The following is a 24329-nucleotide window of genomic DNA, read 5'->3' on the forward strand; positions in this document are numbered from 1 at the left end:
CCTACAAACCAATAAAACGAAAGATGTTTTACAATTAAATGCCTAGTGAACATTCTAATCGTGTATTTTATAAACTAAGCTACCCGATCGTCTTGCGTGCATTCCCCACCATTCAAACAGGGAGAATCATGACACCAATCTCTTCTCTCACATCGGTCCCCAAGAAATCCTCGCGGGCAACGACATTGATAATTCTAGAAAGCAAAAATTGTCAACATGATAAAACCATAGCCGCCACAGGCTTCTATCTACCGATCAGCATTACCAATAAGGGCAAACGTAGTCCCATACTCAGTTCTGAGCTTTGGGGAATGCGAAGATAAGGTTCTTATCACACTAGGCCTTCGGCACTAATGAAAGTAGGGTGGCCAGTTTCTTTCTCTAGGCCGCCTTTCCTCCGCCAATCAGCCAGGGTGGAGGTGAGCGGTGTTTATCAAGAACCAGCCTAAGCCGGGTGTCGGACCGGGTTTGCATAATTGGAAAGCCAAAGCCTTATTCGTTGCGCCATCCAAGCGCATCACCAATATTTGAGCCTAAAATGTCTTGGTCAGATCAAAATTAAAGCACAATATGTACATTTGTACAGCATGTAAGACCACTTTCTCGCATGATATTCAAGTAAATAGCCTGCAATTTACAATGTCTTTTCTCAATGTAAAAATTCGCTTGCGATAGCGAGGTCTTTGTTTTCAACACAAACACAAAACAATCGAAAGATAAGATCTTAGTCAAACGTTGTGAGGCTCTAGTCTAGTTAGAGCATGGTTAGAGTTAAATATGTCAGAAAAAACGATTTCCCACAAGGATGCAACGTCTATAGTAAAAATGAACGTCTGTGGACGTTGAATCAATGTAAAAAACGATTGAATTGCTGTCTGGGAACTTGCTACAAACCTGGCCAGCGTTGGTGCAAACACCAGAGTTCAGGCATGGCGATCTGGAACACCAGTCTACGAAATGACAATCTTTTCCCATATAACCATTCGGGCACAGGCACTGGTAGTCGTTGTTAGGTAACAGCTCGCAAGCGGCACCGTTTTGGCAGACAGACCGAGTGCATTGGTCGATTTCTTCGCAAAATCGACCGCGAAATCCACGGCGGCATCTGTGAGGATACGATTAGCTGGTAATAAACATATATCAAAGTGAATAATTTAACTTGTATCAAAATAAAAGAAAAGTTCGGATTAAAGCTGCGCAGTGCAAACATGAAAATCAGAATATCATTAAAAGTCAAAAAATGACACAACAGTATTGCGATAAAACACTGAATGACAATAATTTCAATAAAAAATGACTAAAACTTGGAAATTTTTTAAACGTTTCTTTAACTTGTTCATTCGTTGAAAGAGATAGCTTGAAAGTGTTTCTTCAATGTCACCAAGTGAACGTAAATTTTAATATTGTATACGGTAACGATAAACAAAGAAAATAGAGCGGAAGAGTTCTTAAATCAATAGAAATTGAGAGCAATAAAACAACATCAATTTATTTAGAGGTTATGCTTCCATGCTATTACACGGGCTGTAAAGCGCTAACAGCACTAAATTTTTAATTGGCCAATTTTCGCATCAGTTCCCATAGACATGGAAACAAAAGTAGTATAATTGAAAGAAAATGTCTCAAAATTCAACTTGAAGAAAAACAAGAATAAATTTCCTGCTTGATAACGGCAGTGATGTAATAAAGCAACTCTCAACAGACGGTTTCATGGTTCTTCTGCGTTGCCATATGACATTATATGAAGATGTTTTAGCAAAAAACGTCAAAAAGCAGCCATAATCGCCTTTACTATACTGACCTACAGATAAAACCGTCTTCAACTCCGGCACAGGCGCCACCGTTCCGACACGGTGAACTGTCACATCCACTTGTTCTATCTACATAAGATATGGGACAGAAAGTTTCATTTCAAGTTTCAGAAATCCATCAGATGCAAATTGCGATAATGATCGCTCAACAATGCCATGACGAATGTTAACCCAGAAATGTCCATTTTCACCCTCGTAAGAAATAGTTTTTCCATTGAAAAAGAGCAAAGAGGTTTAAGTGTTACTTCAACAGCAAAGCTTTCACCTCGTTATGAATGAGTTCACAAATTCACCTCAACAACTTTGTAGTAAAAATTTAAACAAGTTTATTCATTACTTTCAATATTTGATAGCAAGAGCGCAGAAAGTTGGCAAACTACCAAGACAGCAAAATCCGTCTGCAGACGTTAAATCAATGTAAAAATGAAAGATTTCGTTGTATGGGCAAGTGCAATACCTTGACAAGCTGTGTCATTCTGACAGGAAATAGTTCCATGATTGCACCTGCAAGTTGTGCACTGACCAACACGCCAGCTCTGATCGTGGTTGTAACGCATTCCGTCAGAAGCCAAGCAAGCGGGCTGGCATTCACAAGATTCCAATTGCTGGACGCGTTGTTGAAGTTCGTTCTGAAATAAATGATGTAAAAATGACATTTTTTTAATTGTTGAGCAAGTTTGAAAAATGTTTCTAGTGCAAGAAGAGCGGCAAATCATAAGAATAACAAGGTTGTATAATATCCTCCATTTTCATGATCAATTCATTACTTGCAACACGGCTCGATAACGACAGAAAAATAGAACTATGACAATACGACATCGTGTAATCGCATTAAGACTAAATGCTGTCTGTATGGCTAGTAACCACAAAAACCACAAATTGCGGTAATGGCCAAATTATAAATACGCGTGTACGATTCAAACAAAACTCAGATTGCGACTTTTAAAAAGTAATAAGAATGCCATGACGCAAAAATTGGTAACACCAATTTCAGTAATCGCTGAATGACGCTTTTTATTTATTAACGTGAAACAAGTTCTGTTAGATATCAAAGACATTAGGTGACAAAATCTTTTTTTTTGGTTGAGTTGACATGGAATGACCAAGAAACCATCACAAGTCTTTATTAATTCAGGCGTGAACCTGAACCGCAACATATACACATTTCGTCATACGGATCTTCGATAACATCATTTTACAGTTAAAGGTAAGATGATCATAACCAAATAGCGCATAAACACCGGCTTACATGTGACTGCTTCAGCATTTTGAGCATATTGCTAATCTGTCGAGTTTCTTCGCGACAAGTTTGTATTTCCTCTTGTAACGACTGCGGTGGTTGGGCGCCAGTGTCAGGGTGAACTGACCTAAAAAAAAATACGACTTTAAAGGTTTTTCTTCAACGTTCCCAATCCGTTGTTCGAACTGAAAAAACTGAAGGCTGCATATTTCCCAAGCGACGAAAGGAAAGTTAAAACGATAAACATTGCACCGTATCAATTAGCATTCTTGACATTATGCACTATATTCATTTACATTGCCGGTGTAGCACAACTCAAATACCAACTTGATTGAAATTAACAGGATTCTGAAAGCAGTTATATCCAACACCACATATTAACTTCATATCTTGCTACTGTCGTTTAATGAACAGTATTTAATTTATATTACGTTATTCTAGCCTTTTAGAGTTTTTTTTTTTTTTTTTTTTCAGAAAACGGCAAAGTCAATGTATGTCAAATTTAAATCGCACTTGGTTTCGCAAAATACCTTAGCGATGCAGTCATACTAATAGTGAACATAATAGGAAATATTTCTGGCTTCTAGTAAGCAAAATTCTAAACAGAAAGCAAGCCACCTCAGACCGAATAACTCGACACTCAAGCAAGCAAGAAAGTAACTACGACACTACGACAATAACTACGACACTCAAGCAAGAAAGTACATAAGCAAAATATTGGAACAGCCATTCCAATGCATTATCCATTGAGCACTGACAATTAACCGTGAAAGAAAGATTTCGTTTCTGCTTAGTTTGATCCAAACATAAAAAATGTCCAGTGATGTTGTCTAAACATTGACTTACGTAAAAGAGCAGCAAAAGTGCATTTGTCGAAAGGATCGTACCTTGTCCTTTGAGAAAGGTGCGTTGCGTCAGCATGGGTAGACAAAGATGGTTTCCTTCGTGCACCTCGCTTCTTATGAATAGACGCTCTTTGTGTGTCTGGCAGCGTTCAAGGGTGAGATAAACATCAACATAATCAAATTATTGTCAAACGGCCAACTAACTCATGCAATTTTTAGGAAAATTAGAAACATCACATATTTAAACAACCGTCTCAAGTTTCATGACTGCAGACAAGAATGATCAGTTGTCAATAATTGAGCGTTACTAATACGCAAACAATGCAATATCGAAGACAGAAAAGCAAGTTGAATCTGAAATCTGGTTGAACTTGGAAGTGACTGAAGCCTTCAGTTCTTTTGGTATTACAGTTACATTGATTCAACGTCTATACATGTTAATCAAATAAAAAAGGACTGATTTTCTGACAAAGATAACATATCACCACTATATTTATTATGCTAAGTTATGGATGTCCACACTCCACAATCAGGTTATTTGTTACTTGCAAAAAAGGAAATAAATTTATATTATACTTTTCTCCAAGTTTACAGCTTTTGTTATTACAGTGATGTTTATCCCATACAGGTATTGGTGCTGCCTTAAACTGCCACTACAGGTGTATTACACAACCAAAATACAAGCAAGGAGATTGGCAACAGCAAAGTGACCGTGTTAAGACAAATAAAACAATCAGTTGATTGACTGAATTGGGGACTGATATCCTTTATGACTACGTTAGTAGCACAGTAATTTTTACTTTCAAGTGCAACCACCCCAGACAGTAAAATTTGTCATTTTTAAACTCATTTAACGTCTGCAGACGTTGAATCAATGTGAAAATGACGGATTTTGCTGTCTGGAATATTATATATCTCGCATAAGCTTCACAACCGCATCATGGATGAGTAGTTCTTGGTAAAGTTGAAACAATTAAACTACAAAAATATACTTCAGCCAGACAGGAAGCAAACGATGGGTCGTTTGACTTCAAAATCATAATACGGTGCAAATCATCTTCAGAATCATGCATCAAGGGTCAAAGCGATACAGAGCCAAAAATTGTTAACAAATGCTTTTCACGGACTCAAATAATTATGAGAAAAATCTATTGGAAAAATAATAACGCTTTTAACGGACAAAATAATGCTGCTTCGGTTTTATGTTTTATTTCCAATCATCAAAACAAAACAAAAAACATATCACTTGCCATAATACAGCAGGGGTCTGGAAAAAGGTAAAAACGACAAAACGCGAACGTTAAAGCATGCTCGAGTGTAAAATGCCGAGGGCGTGAGGACAGCTCATGATGAGGGAGTGCTCCTCCACAAAAACAAGGCAGGTAAAGAAAACTCCAGGAAAAAAATTCTACCATGGTCAAAGCTATTTCAAAAATGTGTTGAAATCATCAATATACTTTGTGAAAAGACAAAATGTTGGCAACAGGAGCTCAGTCCATGTATGAAAGTTAAAGAAAAATATTCACTCGTCGCTGAATTTACGTTATGCAAGCATAAACCAAACATTTAGCTGTAACCACTTCAAAAACAATGCATTAAAATATATTGGAAGCAGTTTATCCTTTGGAAGTTTTACAACTCAGCTAGTGTTGTATGGTAAAGCAATTTATAGAAGAAAAGGTTGCGGTAGCCAGCAACGGCTCTCTTAACATAAGCGCGGATTTGATTGATTGATAACTAAGCTTACATGGCATGTCATCTAAAACGATGCATCACATAAAACAATTTCGTTACTTCCTAATTGTTCTAACCATTTCCTCATGAGAAACGATTAAGTTTAACCTTACCAAAAGTTCAACTCAGTGAACTTGTAAGTAGAACTGCCAGATTAAAAACTGTGATTTTATCAAAAGAGTTACAGCATACTTGCTCGATGAATAAGTTTGTGGTTTACTTTGATGAAGGAAAAAAATGAAAAAACCCAATGTACAAAGGTTGAAAAGAACTGCCCAGTAAAAGTGGGAAACTCTCAAGACACAAAACGCACCACATTGTTATCTAAAGTCTGTTTACATTATTTTACTTCTGTTTGCTGTGATATGAATTGAATTATTTGGTTGATGCAAATATATCAAAGTCAAGCCAACGAAAATGTTAATCGTTCTGTGTCAATCAAAACAAATTTATAAGTGAAAAATACTGCTTTATCATATTCTTTATTGTCCAACATGAAAGTAGCCAAATAAACTGCTTGATAACTAGGGCCATTTTTATATGACCTTAAAAAATCAATAATATGACTTTATTTTTTGGAAAATATGACTTTATATGACTTTATGTGAAAATCTTTATTTTTACATGCGAACAACGTCACTCACGGAACTAAAGAGTAAAACATACGCAACATAACAGTAATACACATCCATTTTTATTTTAAACCACTGTTGTAGTACAGTTTCATGTAGTGTGGAATGTTGGAGTCTTTGAAGTTACGATTTGGACGTAAAAATGACTTTAGTAAGGAAAATGAGCGCTCCACAGACGCTGATGTGGGTTGACACTTCTGCAGTTTTGCATAAAGCGCTGGTGAAATGTCTTGTCTTTGTAGCTCCATAATTTGTTTCACATCGTTTTTGTCCAATCGCTTCTTAATGTAATTTTTGAGCTCAAGCGGATCTTTTCCGAAATCAAGGGCATTTAGATCAGCATGGGCTTCTTTGATGGTGTACGTACAACTTTCCATTTTGAGTATTAAGTTGACCTCAATGTGTGACCTCATAAAAAATAGGTCTGTGACTATAAGTGTTATGTAGGCTAATCCTACAGTTTGCCTTCGTTCAATCAGAAATTGCCTTACTTTCTTAGTGCTTAATTGCTTCACCGCTTAAATTGGTATTTTTTATTTAAAGTATACAACGGTATGACTTTATATCTCAAAAATATGACTATATAACTTAAAAAGCTGATTTATATATGACCTAACCAGGAAAATATGACTTTATATGACTTCATAACTTTCTTAATATACCTCATAGGGATGCGGTTTTTGCATTAAAATTGATTTCACGACTTACTGATGCATAGAAAAAAAATATGACTTTAATGACTTTAAATGGCCCTATATAACACAAAATCTGGTCTGGATGATAGATAGCATGGTCGGAAACAGTTCTTTCTAGTAGTGGCGTACAAACGGTATTTGTAAGAAAAATCGAGCCGTCACTTCTTAATCAACTTACCTTCAAAGTGTACAGGAAAGGAGTGAACACCAGGTAGGTAGATCAGTGCCTTGCTAATAACTCCCTAATATAAAAAAATATAAAAAAAGTATTGGAAAAATCATATTTTTTTGTAACAAAGAGAAATGTTTCATCAAAATTTTACACATGGACTTGCAATTTGAGCCTTTTAACTATGTCCATATTACCTACTACACACGTATGAGCTAAAAATGTCTTCACACCTACATTCTACATATTGTATTGCACAGTTAAATAACTGTATTTTTAATACAGTGCTTAAAACAACTTACCGAAAATCTTTTCTTAACAGAAGGGCTTTTTCCACCGATTTCAAATTGAATATTCGCAGGAAATATTAAAGAGATTTCTTCAGAAACATGACGACTTTGTTTTGGCCAACCTCCAGTCCAAAGAGATATTACTGATTGGTCTTGATTGTCAAGTGTTATTAAAAACGAAATCCAAGTATTATGAGATCCAATCAGATCAAAAGTAATCATCTTTGATGTCGTATTTTCTCCCATGAATCCTATTTCAAGAGCAGCTTTTTGATAATCCATCATAATTTCAAGCCACAGTGTGGGCATCCTTTCATTGGCATTGAATATTGCGCGAAATAAAGATATCTTTCCTCTCTTTTTCACTTTGACGCGAAACTCCAAAGATAAAGAATCAGTACCACCTAAAATAAAAAATCTTATTATTTCACTTAGCACAGACAACATATCAATTTCCAACAAACAATAAAATATAAAATAAATAGTTGTGGTTGGTTTGTTTGGTTTTGAACCTTTATCCTCGGACTGGACAAAGCCTTGATAGGTTATCCCTGGTAGTTTCACATACCTGTGGAGTCTTTTGATGCAGGACCGGTTATCGAGATTGGCAGAGTAAAGTTTTACTCTTGTTGTAATGTTGATGCCGGGAAATTGTTTCTCCACTATGTGCGGCTGAATGGAGAGCAGTCCTGAAATGCTTTGCTCAAGTGCACGCCCCGAGAGTCAAACCAGCACTGCGTAATCTTGAGTCAAGCACGTAACTACTGAGCTAATGGGGCGAACCCTAATCTAGTCATACAAATATATACCACTACTTTACCACTTTGAATTTGCTGGCGAATGTTTTCATGTATTGATAAATGCTCGGATTTTGATTTCCATTTCCAAAAATCACCAACTTGACTCACACCATTTTCTGGTTGAAGTCCATGAAAGAGATTAATAACTGCAACACAAAATCAACATAATATTTATATAAAAGATATCAACAATTATATCTACTTTGTACATAAACTGCACGCCTGATGTTTTTAGATTAAGTGGATGGGAAAGAAAGAAGCCAATCTTTCTGCCATGTTTGTCGTTCAGGTATGTCTTTGGTGTCCTGCCAAATACACATACACAGCCGCACACTTTTGAGCACTTGAGCAGTATCAAACTGATGACCTTTCGAGTACCGTAACAAGGCCCTCACCACTCCTGGTGGTTAGCTTTGCTTGGTGAAAACACTTTATTACGCCAATATTTAATCCATATCTGGGGAGCTGACTGTGTTACTGAAAATATGAAATATTCAATTACCGTACTGTACCGTACATTGAATATTACTACTAGTATCCTTATAATAGTTATAATAAAAAAACTATAACCCTTAAAACAATTGTTTCGCTTGTATTAAAATTGAGTAGATATATATAGATAGAAAACAAATTTGCACTTTTCAATCAAGTTTTGCGACTAAAGTTTATTCTCAACAAACATTCTGTACTTGAAATGTTGTACAAGAACTGTATTACAGTAGCTAAGAAATTAACTTTATCACAAAATCTGCATAAAGTTAAAATATATCAACCTGTGCTATTTTCCTGGTGAGGTATTCTGGACAAATTTTCATTGGGAACATTTTCCAAATGAGCAACATTGACTCTTCTTTGCTTACCACACTCACAACGTAACGATAGCCACAATATACAAACCACAAAGTGCTTGAATCTTATCATTCTTACCAAAGCATGTTCTACCTAAGAAAAGAAACGATTATGCTTATTCATGGCATATATTTAACAGTAAAATTTAAAGTATTTCCCTTGAACCAAGCTGTAAAAATTTTAGAAAAGTCCAAGCCTCATCCAAAACAAAATTTTACTCACAAGTGTGATTCCAAACTGGAAGGAAAAACACAAACCATTAGCCTACCACCTAAAATGAGAGAGACTCTATCAAATTAATAGTTTAAAGGAAATGGTGTCAATAAAACTGATGTACCATGATCAATGGTCATTACAATTGGTCATCCTGAAAATCTATTACAAGACAAACCAACACAAATGAAACTGAACTTAGAATTGTTTACAAAATAAAATGAGACAAAGTACCGTAACAAAAATACTTTAATATAAATGAGAATGAAAAAATTGAGAAATTCTTTAATGCAAGCTACTTATTTTTTTTAAGTAAGAACCATAGCCTAAAGTACATGAAGTAGTTCCACACTCCACAGTGCTTAAACATCACAAAATTTGAAAACAACATTTTTTTTACTATACCGTGCTCAGTATTGTGCTAATGCTGAGAAAATTTAGCAATGGTCAGGCGATAGGTAAATTACATATATCTAAATTACAACTAATTAGGGACGAAAGCAAGTACTTCCACGTGGTCATTCCTACAAGGACCAACTTAGGAAACTAAACTTGCTACAACTGTCGCTATAAAATTATCATGCGAAAGAACAACTGATTTGTTCTCTGAACACTTTGTCTTCCAAATTTGCCTTTTGCGCTGCTTGATTTTTTATCTCTATGTTTAGGGACAAAATTGTGGGGCAATGTATTCAGAGGACAAGGGAACAAGTTTGAAATTGGTGGTGATTTGGTGATGGTGAAACATTACAAAAGGGATGTAAAAAGTGCATTTTAGATAAATGCAAACAATTTGCAACAATCAAAACATATTGCAATGAGTATTCATACTAAATAAGATAGGACGTATGATTGTACTAATAAAATTATCAGGGATATCTATAACTACGGGATTGGAAACTCTATCCAGTGCTATACATCAGTAGGGTCATCACATTACTAGGACTACAGAAAGATTAACAAAATAAAATACCGACTAAAAGATATACAAAGTTAGATTTTGCAATAATAATACAAAATGTACACTCACATAAACTTAATTGATGTATAAAAGTACATTTACGCTGCTAGAAAAAAAAACGATGAATCCAAAAAATGAATGAATGCAACGAGTCCAGAAACAGCCTACTGTTGTTCTTTAGCATTGTGCGTACTGCAAATCGGATCAGAAGTAAATGAGGAGTGTTCAGCAATCAGTGAAATATGCTGTTGTATTATCAACTTGTTCACTGATTGATCCAGTGCGAAACCAATCCGTTTACGACGTCATCAGAACTAAAACCAATAGTCATTCTGGAAATTTTTTAAGCAGCAAACAAAATACAACATAACTGCACTAATGGAATACAAACAAATAAGTTACACAAACCAGGCAAGCATAGACCTTACAATTTACAGGTGAATTAATGATTACACTTTTGGTTGTTCGTTTAGCCTACTACTTGCTACACTTTGAGGTCAATTTATGTGATTATTTATCACAGCAGCGCACAAAGAAAAATGACCCTACTGGTGTATAAAATGGTTTTCAGTTCCACAGAGTTTCCAATCCCGTAGTTATAGATATCCCTGAAAATTATTAAGGAAGTAAAGAAAAAACAACTGAGTAAATTGTTATCTAACTTGTCAAACCCAACAAAAGTTTAAGAGAAAACAATGTTTTGTACAGGTACAGTAATAGCCTAGTGAAATATCAATAAAAGTTCAACTTTTTAAGGAACACTCTGGATACTAGTGGATAGCCTACTTTTAAGATCGGACTAAATTATACAAGTGATAAAAATAGTTCTATTTCTTATTACCAATTGACTTTTGATGGCGGTGGGATGGCGCAACGGATAAGGCGTTGGCAGTGCAATTATGCAAACCTGGTTCGACTCCAGGGTTCAGCTGGTTGTTGAAAACACCGCTCACCTCTACCCAGGGTGTAATAAATTGGGTGGGCGTAGTTGCTGAAGTAAAGGCGGCCGAGAGAAAGGAACTGGCCACCCTACTCTCCTTAGTGCCGAAGGCTTAGTACAATGAGAACCTTATCTTCTCATACCCGACACTTGAATCAAGTATGGGACCCCCTTTACCTTTTAATTGATTTTTCTCTAAAATAATAAAAACTGAATGATCTTGTTTTCGACTGTTGCCTTAATTACTTGGTCAAAATTAGCCTACATAAGTTACAAACAACTTAGTAAAAAATATCACTGGATAGTTTTTTCAGTAACATTGCTGCACTAGTAGGCTACTGTAATTAGTTTTTCACATTACCAGCACAAAAAAATAGGAATTTACTTTTCTGTTTTTTATTAATAATTTTCTTGAAATTGAAGCCTACTGTAGTAAAGGTACTTTCTCTGAACAGTTTAGAGTTTCTTTGGTAGCACACTGCTCATTGTTCAAGATATTTCCCTGCTAAGATAGGTTGAAACAGATTTAAAACCTTGCTGCTGCTTTACAATTTATTAAGTGAACTACAAACTGGTTTTACTTTCACTGTAGTAGGCTAGCCTATGCCCTATACCAGTGGTCAAGTTGATTTATTTGTTTCCAAAGTATAGGTCGTGCAGGAACAATTCAAATCTGCCCAAAATACCTCCCACAATTTGTTTTCTTTCGATCCGCCACTCATCTTAAACAAGGAACCCTCAACCCACTCACTTCGCTACCTGAAGCATTGCAATGCAATAAAATGAAAACAAATACTCTCAGCTGTTTTATATCTACGGTGGCGCTAGACATCAAAATGCAAACGACTGAATATCTGAATGTCTGAATATCGGCACTGAAAAGTTTGGGTGTTCATCAGGATAATTATCGTTTCTAGCATTAGTTGCATCATTGATCTGATGAAAGGGAACTTGATGAAAGTTTACTTGATGAAAGTGAATCTGATAAAAGTTTACTTGCACCTTCATCACTGCCCATCACTCCATCAGTGGCCGATCCATCGAAAGGAAGAAAAGTATAAACTATCTAGATGTAACTTTGGATGAGCGATTGACATTGGATAGTCATATTATTAATCTTAGAAAGCAGCTTGCAAAGGTCTGCGGCATAGCATTTAAGCTGAGATACATTGCCCCATTAACAATATTACAAACTTTATATTATGCTTTGTTTCAATCCAAGATCCAGTAGCCTACTCGATTATAAATTGGGGAAGAGCAAACTTTACATTGCTTACTCCACTTCAAGTGTTACAAAACAAGTTCATCCGATCCTGCTTATTTTTGCCGAGGTCAACAAATACAACTGTCCTTTATCACTAATTTAATGTGCTCAGAATTGACGATGTTATTAAATTAGAGACTGCAAAATTTATGTACAAATATGTGCACAAAATGCTGCCCCGGGCCTTTGCTGGCTGCTTTATTTTTGTAAACGAAATTCACCATCATAAAACCCGTCAGAACCAAAAGAATTATTTATATTTGCCTTCTGCAACGTCAAACTCTGGTAAGAAGATGCTATGTTTTAATGGAGTGAAACTATGGAATCAAATACCAAAAGAAATACAAGAAAAGTCTTATAATGCTTTTAAATTTAAATATAAATGTTTATTAAAGAATTTGTACTATGATCACTCCTGAAACATATCATCTGCTTATTTCTCTGCACAGTTTTTTTTTTATGTTGCCCTGTGTTACTCCACTGTTAATGTATAATGTAAAGTGCTATATGTGTTAATGTTCTTAATTTTGGGTATTTTGTTTAAATGTTTGGGTGGCAGCTGACTTTGGTGACCTTTTGGTCTTTCGCTGCCATCTTTGTTGTGCGAATTATTTGTGTTTTTGTATATTTTTGTTTTTTATTTTTCGCCAACAAAACAAAAATAAACTGAACTGAACGATGCAACTAGTGCTGGAAACGATGTTTAATTATTTTGTTTCCCAGTAGATGTTCCTTCGAAGCAAAAATTTCAAGAGAATTTTGTCAACAGGAAAACTTCAGGTCTAAAGGAGAAAAGATTTGCTACCATTATAATGCAGTAAAAATAAAAACCATATTATTGTGTGTTTATTGTGACAATGTCATTTCCTGCAAAAGCAACCACAGTCTACAGATGTAGACTAGGTTACCTTAGATTGAATCTTTATCCTTAGATTGAAAAAGTTTTCTTGAGAGTTTAATCGTGGCAGTTTCGCGTACGGTAGCCTACTTTTAGAACAGTGTTTTTTAATAACTTGTTTCCTTGTTGGCTCTACCTTGAAGTTGTCAACCAGTTCTCACACCCTCTACTAGAATGGCTGAAAAAAGTAACAGCCTAATCATCCACAATTCAAAATGTTAGTTGAAAGATCGGTAAACATTGATCGTTTGACTTGATCTTTATCCTCAAACTGGGAAAGCTTCTTTGAGAGTTTACTTATGGCAGTTTCGCATACTTGTAGACTCAGACCCATAGACTATATAGTGCATAATAGTGAGAAACAAGGCTGTAGCCACAAGAGTTCTTGGGAGAGCAATCGCCCCCAAAAACATTTTACCTTGTTTCTCCCAAAAATGTGTTTAATGCTATTAAAACATTGAAATGACATCATTTTATAATAAAGAGCAGAGAAAACTATTTCAACCTCTTTGCCGCTAAGTGTGGCACAAACAGTTCCAATTTTTTGCTTGAGATATTCATTCAAGTAGGCCTAGGCTAGTTTTAAAGGATGAAAAAAAATGCCAGTCTATTTTATCTGTAGTTTAAAAAAAAATCCGTATTGCTCCGCCTTCCCCTAGCTATATTTTCTAACAGACTGTTAAATTTATTTCAAATATTAAAATGTTTCCTCCCCTCCAACAGATGCTTTGCCTTACTAAAATTTCCTTATTTAGGCCTATCTACTACGTCACTGGTGAGAAATACTTCATATTTTACGTTCTCCCCCACTGAGTTAAAAATCTTGGCAGTGTTAAAATTAGATTTTCCGACTTTCCTTGGCTTAGACTGCTTTTCTTAAACGAAGTAGCCTACGGTAGGTAGGTCTACTGAGTTAAAACACTCGTGCCTCTTATGTACCGTCATGTAGGTTATGCATGCCTTTACGGCCTATGATGTCCCTTCAGTTACATTTCAAGATGATGTGACTTAGCGATAAAACAAACAAGAAGATGTTTCTTGAAGCTGAAACTTGCTTTTTTTATTACTTGTTTAAGATATTTTTTTACTTTGTAGGCCTATTCAATCTTTGTAGGCCATATGCTCTTTAAGCAAAATGTATTCTAGGCAATGGTAGGATGGCGCAGCGGATAAGGCTCTCGCTTTCCAATCAGGCAATCCTGTTTCGACTCCCAGCTTAAGCTGGTTGTTGAAAACACCGCTCACATTTTCCCAGAGTGGAACAAATTGGGTGGGGGTTGCTGAAGGAAAGGCGGAGCTGGCCACCCTACTCTCGTTAGTACCGAAGGCTTGGTATAATGAGAACCTTATCTTCTCATCCCCCGATGCTTGGATCAAGTATGGGAATCACTTTTACCTGTTATTTTAGGCAAACCTGATTATAGGCCTATAGGCTACTGTCTGAATGCAATTATGGATAGCTTACTGAGAAAAGCTGTTTAATTTTCCAAGTTACCTAAGGCTATTGAAGATCTAGGCTTAGCCTAAACAGAATGAAATATAGCTAGCATTGTACAATAAAAAATAGTAATCCATAAAAGAATTTCCAACGTTGATTCTTCGACACCCCGTAGCAGCCCCGTAGGCTAAGCCTGACTTTGCGCAACGAAAGTATCCCTGTTTAAAATGTAACTGCAAAGAAGAAACCGATGCTTCTGCATTACATTTTTTATTGACGAGTGTTTTAGTAGCCTATTCTTCTGGCACTCAGCAAGTTTGCTTGGTTGGATTGTGAGAACAAAGTCTTTTCAGGAGCTTGACTTACTAGTTTTGCATAGCCTAGCCAGCTGGACACAAAAGTTAATGCCAGTGGTGGATTTCCAGAAGATTAGCTTCCGGAACGTTAGTTTTGTACTTTCCAAATGCGCTAGATGCCGTAGAAGAGATTCAGAAATGTGCCCTTATGAGACTTTGAAACAACACACTTGATGTAGGCTACGTGTTTAAAACGTTGCTAAAGTAAATATCATAGTCTATAGATCAGGGGTGCACAACCTTTTTGCTATTGCCGGCCGCATTCAGATTTATTCTACAAAGCACGGCCGCTACGGAGTTTTAAATAATTTTTTTTTAATTTGCGTTATTTAAGAGAAGAATTTATCCGTTAATATCTACTAAACTTATCATGCTTATACCTAATAGTGCCATGAAATATCAAACACTTTTTGAAATGAATTTATTCCGTCTGCGACATTGCAACTAGTGACTCCCTTGATTTTGCATACGCCTCATGGGCGAAACACGTGTCTATCGCTGTCAATTCTTGCTACAAATCGGCTGCCGAGAAACATATTGTTGATTGGATGGTCTGAATGGCTAGCGTGGAAGCTATACCGTTATGGTTAGCGAATCGCAACTGCTCGCTGTACTAGTGAGTGCTCAGCCTTGTGCTGATAGCCGGGAAGAACGCCCCTTTCTTCACAATGTCCTCTGCGCCCTGGCGCCTGCTGGTTTTGTTGGCTCTTTTCTTTCCACAAAGATCTTTTTTATAACGCTCCAGTCTCATCAAACCCAAGCATTCAAAAATGAACAAAGGAAAGGAATAAAATGCCTAATGTACATTGTGAATCGAGACTGGTTTAACAGCAATTAAGTAAATTCAATCATCACTATATCTCTATGTATTAATCAATCAATTGTTTCGAATTTTCTTACGCTGCCTTCGCCTTGTAACGCTGTTCTTGCCCGCTCGGATCAACCTCGCTCTGCTTTCAACGCATTGATCAACACGATCCCCTGATCAACTCGATGCAGCCTCAAAATTTCCACCCCAATTTTCTACTTTTTCCTGGTAATGTAGCCTATCAGTGCCTCTGGTTTCAATCGCTAGCCTCCCCGACCCAGCTGGGCGAACCTGCGTCAACGTCTGGCCAGTGCACATCCGTGCTCGCCGAATCAAAGCTTACTCTTCTCTAGTGAGTATGTATTACAATCCCACCTATATTTTTTGTTTCTATTGATTAATCGAGCCTCTGCTCCACATTTTTATTTGGATTTTGTTTGCCACGAGAGCCAAATTATCCTTAAATAGTTGACTCTCTTCCTCGTGGTAGACCCCAATTTTATCCGCTCTGCCTACTGGCAGACCGGGTATAAGAGTCAAGTACCTGCGCCGAGGTCGCGTGAGGGAGACGTGGGCGCCGCCCGGCGGTCAATTACTGCCGGTTCCAGCGTCCACACGCGACGGGTCGCCCGGCCCGTCGCAGGCCATCTTTCTGGGCAATGCAGAAAGAGCCTGTCTCCCTGGCCCGCTCCGCCATTCTAAATTTGCGGACGGGTCATGTAACGTTTTCGATCCACACTCTCCCTCCACAGGTACCTCGACTCCCCAGCCTGGCCCCCGCAACCTAAGCTGGTGGACTTACCCCTCCGGGTGCATCGTCACCCCTAAATCACGCCGCTCCGCACGCTGGCAGGCCGGTTTTTTAAAGTCTTCGACCTGGCTATGTTTGTTTGTGCTCTCTCGCCGTGTCAATTATTTGTACCCGTGCGCTGTTGATGCGAATAAAACAGTTTAACACTACGGTGCGATACTGATGAGCCCAGCCTCATGGGCGAAACACGTGTCTATCGCTGTCAATTCTTGCTACAAATCGGCTGCCGAGAAACGAGCAGATAAAATTGCTAATTTGGGAACCTCGCGAGATACAGTCTTTGTTGAAACTCCAGGTTTCCCTCCAACAATCGCGTTCGGTAGGCTACTCGTTTTTCAGGTACTTCTTTTGTGAAATAGCAGACTCGCACACATACTGTAAGTGCTTCCGAAAAGAACAAGAGTTTCTCTTGTCAATTCTCGCAACGTTGGATAATCAAGTGCACTTTTCCACATTTTCGACACAGATTTTCCTCGACTCGCCTTCCAAATTTGCGTAATTGTGTGACATATGACGACGAAAATGCTGCTTTGCATTATCTCCTTAAACAGTTTTAACTACTTGACTGCATATTAGACACATCATAGCCAACTATGCACTTCCGTCTCCATCATAAAATAATTAATCCAACTCCCATTTGGAATTGAATACCCTTTTCTCCTCTGTTAGTGTTTTTTTTCTTTTTAAGGACATAATGCAATGTATGCTAATGTTACAATGAAATGGGTCTAGGAAAAACTTTTGTCTCTAAACGATTTTAACAATATAGGCTACAACCTAGCCTACAAAAACTTATGATGAAAATGTTTTTCAAGCTCTAAAATTTGAAATATTATATAGCCCTATAATTACAAGGGTATCCAGTGGTTCTAGATATCCCTGTAGCCTATAATATTTATAATACATTTCATTTTTTTAATGAAATAATTTTTTTATTTCAACAACAGGGCACGGCCGCCAACACATGCTTATGAAATTACGTGTTAACGGCCGCATAATTATTCATCGACGGCCGCATGCGGCCGTACGGCCGCAGGTTGAACACCGTTGCTATAGATGATATTACGTTCAATGAAAATATTCGTATTTTAGTGAAACAATAACACAAAAAATTACAAGTTTCACAATTTTTCAATACATTTATCGTATTCAAAACCAAAGACCTTTGGCGACTTCGGGTCTCAATTGCCGAGTTACGTCCCTGGCGCAACTACAATCCAACATACTTCTCTGGTAAAACTTTCTCAGTGGAGGACGGACCATTCATATAAAGAGAATGAAATGTATACTAAACTATGCTATGCTAAACTTATGCTATGCTAAACTAAACCATGCTAAACTTGAAACATGCAGTTACAGTGTATGGATTTTAGTGACGTTATCAAATTTTGAAGACTCTGGGATCTTTTTTTGTAGTTACATATTCAGGACGTCCCCTTACAGCTTCGCGTTCATCTAAGCCAGGGTTACTCAACTAATCTTAACAAAGGTCCGCAGTTTGACATGTTGAATATTTTTAGCGGTCCAGTGAATAAGTTATTTCACACGCAACCACGAAAGTTAAACTATCTGTACTAAACCACTTTTTTAGGTAAAATGCAACTCGAATTGGATTTCTGAGAAAGTGTTGGGGAGTCTGGGAGTCGAAGCCCCCCAGCAACTAGGATTATCACAGTAAAAATTGCTTCCTCCCAGTAGAAATCTGTTTGAAGAAGCCCTGAAACGTGGCAATAAGGTTATTCTTCCAAAAGCTCAAGGTCCACCATCAGCACTCTGAAGGTCCGGATTCGGACCGCGGTCCGCCAGTTGAGTAGCCCTGATCTAAGCGCAACCTCTTTGACACTTCAATGATTTCGTTTTCTCCGTGTGTCATTACTGTGTCCTCCGGCCAAGTAGTTGGATCAAGTATTTTGCAGGCATTAATAAATGACGAGTCTGTTGAATTCAACAAGCGATCTTGGATGGAATTTCCTAAGTGATGATAGAAGATGCGGGGATTGGTTGGTGGGTTTAAAAGCAATTTTACACCTTAGCATCCTTGGCAATGCGATAATGTCGCCCGGGTTATTCCGACGTATTTCAAATAATTTTGCAAAATTATTAACTTTGTTATCTGCATCCCAATCAATCAATCAATCATTTTATTTTTCGTAATTAACGCGTCCGGGACGAAAAAGATACTAACTACAAAAATCGATATAGACCTACCAGCACGTTAACGAATGGGAAGAGGTGGCAAAACCTTGAAAGGTTTAAAACGTGCCTGAATGAAAAATTATGTAGGCTAGTAGGCTATATATCAGTAGTTAGCACGGCCACAAAACCAAAAAAACACATAGCAAAAAATATAACAAAAACAGAGAGAAGCACACATGTAGTAATGAATGACAGCCTAATGAAAAGTGTTGTGGATGGAATTTGCCATTTCCAATATTGATGTGGATGAGCAGTCATAATAATAATAATAGGATGGAGAAAGAAAACCGGACATAAAAGAAACCCATCCTCAGGCAAAAGCCCGTTTCGATGTGGCCCAGGAGAGCAAATGTTGAGCTCTTTTTATGGTTAGACTGCACTTCACACAGTAGCCTAAGATGATTGAGGTTTGATATCCAGTTTAAGTTATTGTAAGTTAAATAGTACATGCTCTGTTTTGCAGTTCGAGGCTTAGGCTACTTCGAATAACTCTTGCAAGGAGTCGTCGGCTACATCAAAGCCAAGTCCAACAAGAAATCCATGGATGTTATATTCGACAAGAGTCTTTGATATTTCGCACGTTTTCGAGAATCTCTTGTGTCGCTACTAGTTCCCTTTTTGAAATGTTTGACAAGAACTAGGAAATCATTCCAGACGGCATTAACTGAGCGGAAACTCGAGGCTTCCCGAAGTGTATTCACTGTTCAGTATCCTTCTTATTTTTAACAACTGCACTTCAACAGCCGCTGCATATTCACCCAATTCCCTGCTATTTTTAGGAGAAGAGTGGTAAAGGCTAGATGTTGTCCATGAAAGATCGAAATCGACTCACATTACTGACTGATTTTACAACATCACCAACCGATAGTTCCAATCTATGGTTTGCACAATGCCACACCACAACGTCTGGAAATTCATCACGAAGGTCGCGGAATAAGACTGTTCTTATTTCACTTCTTTCCGGTTGGTACCACGACTGCTCAGACATACAAGGCTACTCTGAATATGGCAAGGCATACTAAGAGTGGTGCTTAGCAGCGGGAAACAGTCAGTAATAAAAGTGGAAAAATACAGGAGAAACTAATTGTGACGTAATAAGGTAAAAATATTTGAGGTTCCGGAACGCCGTTCCGGACAAGTCAAGTTTTTAATCGAGTTTGCGGAGCGGCGTTCCGGACCGTTCCGGCTGAAATCCAGCCCTGGTTAATGCTTTGAATTATGCTGCTGACGCCGCCTGAACACCGATCATGATAAATAAAAGTGTTCGCTTGTTATTGAAGTGTTGTTGCTTGTGAATTCTAAAGACTAGATTTCGCTGAATAAGGCAAGCTATCTTTGAAATGCATGCTCAGGCACAAACCCCTAGCGTTGGTCCATTTTTGCTTGATCTTGCCGATTGTTATTCGCTTGCACGATCAATCGCATCAACGGTTGTAATTAACAATCGTAATCAACAATGTAATCAACATCAACAATCGCAATCAACATCATCTGTTGGAGCTAACTTCCCAGAAAGTTACTTAGGTTAACCTTCCTTATAGGTCAATAGGCCCAAACAGTAGGCTTTCAAACGATAAATCATGGCCTAATATTCTTAGCTTATACATGCGTGGCTTGCTTCAGATTAATTTATTGATTCGTACCCAAGCTGTTAAATGTCTATGTTGCTGAGCCCTTTACCAAAGAGTTCAAAAAATTGGCCAAAAAGTTAAACTTTTCTTCAAAGTAGCTATTTTCCGAATAAGACTTGGCACAAGCTATACAAACATATTTTGAATTTGACCGCAAACATTACCATTTTCAATTTTTGTTTCAATAAATTTTATATTTTTTTCGATACAGATAGCCTAATATCGTAATTCTAAACATATTTATTCTGTTTTATGAACTCTTTTTCTATTGTTTTTAATCGAGAACGTATTTCAGTAAAATACAGTAGCCGATAGCCTAATTGCTTTTTAGAAGACATTTTAAAACAATTGAAAGTAGCCAATATGATATAGATAAAATATAATGAGAAAAAATCAAATAAGATTTTATAAAAGAATGAAAATAAAATGTATCGTGGGTCGTGGGACATACGACAAGTGACAACTACCAGTTTTTGGTCCATGATCAAAACATCAATTAACATTTTCTTACAAAATTTGCAACGCACGAGACAAAATGATTTTTTTTGTTTCTAAACTGTGAGATATTACTCACACATTGTACCCATCCACAGTGCACGCAAAAAGCGAATATTTTGAGTCGCCTCAATGACGTCATGTTGCACACAGTGAGAGCGACTAGCTTGAACGACTATGGTCGTGATCAACACTCAACAGCTTAGGCCAATTATTGCAACTTATAAAGTTTTGCAGAAAAGGAGTTAAGCTTAATTATTGAATGCTATATTTTAAGTAGTTTGTTCGCACTTTACTATACTCTATACACAAATGAGGATTGGCACAGTAGGTTCCCTTCAAAGTTCAATTATCTACGAGCGCTGCACGAAATCATACAAAGATTGTAGGTTCTGGACATCGCAAGATTCTGTATTCTTTTTGTCTCCATATTACTCGTTTTAATGCAAAATCTATCGGAGGTATCCTAGCTGTTGAAATTGCAACACTGGAATTTCTAATGTACAGTAGACTAAGTAGTCCACACTAATCATTTATAGGTTTAGCCTAATAGAAAATAGACGTTTTATTGACAAATTTTTGTATTGTTCTTCTTCAAGAAAATCTTGCGTAGCCTACATTAGTAGTAGAATAGCATGCAATATCAAAGTTGAATATTATAATTGTTACTTTTCATACAGTAGCCTACTATAGCCTACAGTTGCGTAAAGCCGTTTGGAATAAAATAAAATCTTAAACTTTTACTACCAGTTAAATTTAATAACAGAGTCTATTTCATCAAATACAAGGCAAATATACAGAAATTAAATCTTTTTCACTTGCTTGTCGACTGATTTGTTATTCCTTAGGCAAATATTCGTGGCTGCTACGAGACGTTGTTCCCACTCGTAAACAAGTGCTGTAAGACATTGGAGTATTTTCTTTTAGAGCGTGGAACCTCCAGGCAGCTGCAAACTGTTCCATTGGTATCATATTGTCTTTCTTGTTATCCTCTTCGATTTTTGTTAACTCTTCCGCTGTAAATAGGGGAAGCCGAATTAAAGGAATTATTTGGCTCGCTAACTCTTTGGCGTGACGTCCTGTGAGAATCGAATTATTTCTTGTCCATTTTTTAACCGCAGTTAATATTTCTATTTCATCAGCATCGAGAGAATCTCCTCTCAAAAATGCACCCAACGCTTCCGTTGAAAGCTCCTGAAAACCATCAGACCGCATGACTTCCTTGGCATGTTTCATGGTATAATCGAGCGCTTTTTGAAGCAATTCCGGTTAAGCATGAGCTACAGCAGATTGTAAAACGTCACAGGCAGTTTCATCATTTAACGAGTCTAAAAGAAATCGAGCGCAGAGACGCCTTAACCCATCTAGTCCATATTCGATGGCAAGGGACATCACGTCAGACGCAAGGTCAGAGGTCAAGGTGCAGCAGTTTGTGTAGATGTAGTCCAACGCTGTAAGAAAAACTTCAGGTCTTATGTTTGGCAAAGCGTACGGGGAATCTCTGCTGGCAATAGCATGGATAGGCTGTTGAGCAAACATCGAACGAAATACATCTGATCGAGCTGCAAGAAGACATCTGTGACCGTATATGAGTTGTCTTTGAGAACCAATAATAAAAGTGCAGTCACTAAAGTCTTTGTGGTTGATGCATTTCTTTCTCATCAAACTATAAAAAGCAGTTTGGTCACCACGTACTAATCGTTCATCCATCTTTAAAGGCTTTTAAATCCGTTGATGTATATGGTAAAATTAATTTCGTTATATCACGCAAAGAGGCGTATCCAATGTCCGGCAATAGTTAATCTCATATGCAAGACAACCGTTTTTATCTGAATTTGTCAACAAGTAATTGTTAAATCTTGGTTTAGTTTTACAGTACTTTACAGTATTCTATTGCTATAAAAAAATAGGCAAATGTTGAATATAAGCTATTTTCAACACAATATTGTTTTGTCAACAGCATGAGGTCAACAGAGCTACTCAAAAGATAACTACAGGCTAACTTATGTACGATTAGCACGGTACTGATAGCAAAAAAGTACTGCGAGTGCGACACGAAATCAGATAAAGATGATTGCAGGTATCACAAAGTTCTGTAGCCTTTTTGTCTCTACGTTACTCGTTTTTAATGCAAAATCTATCGTTTTAATTGCAAAATCTATCGTTTTAATTGCAAAATCTATCCATCAAAGTAGTAGGCTACGGCCTAATAATAAAAAAGCAGACATCACCGGCTACAATTTCTGCTACTTCATATTACGCTGAAATCATCTTGTACAAAAAAATTGAAAACTTACATATTTTACTCTTTTATGAAACATGAACGCTGAAATCTAAGTTATTGCATTTTCAGAAAACTTTACATTGTTTTATTAAATCTATGTATTCAGACTAGGCCCATTGAGTTGATGTTTCTCTAGACACGTTTGTAGCTTTAGTTACATTATAAACCTTGCCTCAAACTTGCCAAGTAAAATATATACGCTGTTATAGTTTGAGTTAATTCGTGAACTAGTAGGCTAATATGTCGAATATGCTATATGGCCTCAGGCCATTTAAAACTTGACCAACACCTTTTTGCAGCCAACATGCTATTCACCAGAAGTTGAAATTTACCAGAAATTCACCAGAAGTTGAAATTTATTGCATTTTATTAATATTTTCAGATTCCTGATGAGGGCTTAGGTTAAGCCGAAAACGTTTGAATGTTAAACTATTTTGTAAATATGTAAAATATATACTGTTGTAATGCTCAACCCTGTGGTATTGTTGTGTCTTGCCTGTCTTTGGTATAAAAAAGCAAACTCTCTCCCGAAACTATAATAAAAAATATTCAATAGATTGTTTTTGTAAAAATGTTTAATGATTGCTCATCATATGAGTTATAATGTTGCGTAAACCGAAGAAAATAGCCCACTAAAAATTGTAGTCTAAACAATGAAATTAATCCCAATTAACAAGCCAACGTTTGAGCGGTCAAGCCCTCAGAAAAAATGCTGTTAAAAATTGTAACTCCTTATAACCACAGTCCACAGTAACATTTATTGGTTCTATCCAATCTTCCATGCGTTCACATTATTAAAACTTACTAACGAAATGTTAAACAATTCAAACAGTAAAAATCGTCTCTTAGTAGGACTGCTTACACTACACAATAATAAACTGAGTTGTACTTTTTTTACTCATTGAGCAGGTATTGTAAGTGTTAAGTTTAACACAAAAGAAAGTTTCTTACAAAGGAAAGAGATCCGCA

At 37.0% G+C, this 24329-nt stretch overlaps 3 protein-coding genes across 3 annotated transcripts in view; all 3 read right to left on the reverse strand.

The window, feature by feature from the left end:
• Positions 1-9150, reverse strand: part of LOC145786575 (uncharacterized) — a 58119-nt gene extending 48969 nt beyond the window's left edge. Inside the window, exons 1-10 of the mRNA XM_082598257.1 lie at positions 8990-9150; positions 8237-8362; positions 7429-7820; positions 7166-7199; positions 3898-4035; positions 3061-3131; positions 2269-2440; positions 1802-1880; positions 895-1105; positions 84-194 (exon numbers count right to left, since the gene is read on the reverse strand). Coding sequence (XP_082454383.1) covers positions 84-194; positions 895-1105; positions 1802-1880; positions 2269-2440; positions 3061-3131; positions 3898-4035; positions 7166-7199; positions 7429-7820; positions 8237-8362; positions 8990-9137 — 1482 coding nt within the window. The 5' untranslated portion in view covers positions 9138-9150. The remainder of the gene's footprint in view (positions 1-83; positions 195-894; positions 1106-1801; positions 1881-2268; positions 2441-3060; positions 3132-3897; positions 4036-7165; positions 7200-7428; positions 7821-8236; positions 8363-8989) is intronic.
• Positions 9151-21715: 12565 nt separating this feature from the next.
• On the reverse strand, positions 21716-22944 carry LOC145786794 (BTB/POZ domain-containing protein 19-like). The gene has a single exon (XM_082598537.1). The coding sequence runs from the start codon at positions 22784-22786 to the stop codon at positions 22346-22348; it is 441 nt and encodes a 146-aa protein (XP_082454663.1). The 5' UTR covers positions 22787-22944; the 3' UTR covers positions 21716-22345.
• On the reverse strand, positions 21914-22312 carry LOC145786164 (BTB/POZ domain-containing protein 19-like). Its single transcript, XM_082597813.1, has one exon. It carries the CDS (start codon positions 22310-22312, stop codon positions 21914-21916), a length of 399 nt encoding a protein of 132 aa, XP_082453939.1.
• Positions 22945-24329: the final 1385 nt, after the last annotated feature.

Source organism: Aplidium turbinatum, chromosome 17 (genome assembly GCF_918807975.1).
Source record: "Aplidium turbinatum chromosome 17, kaAplTurb1.1, whole genome shotgun sequence".
NCBI classification, from domain to species: Eukaryota; Metazoa; Chordata; class Ascidiacea; order Aplousobranchia; family Polyclinidae; genus Aplidium; species Aplidium turbinatum.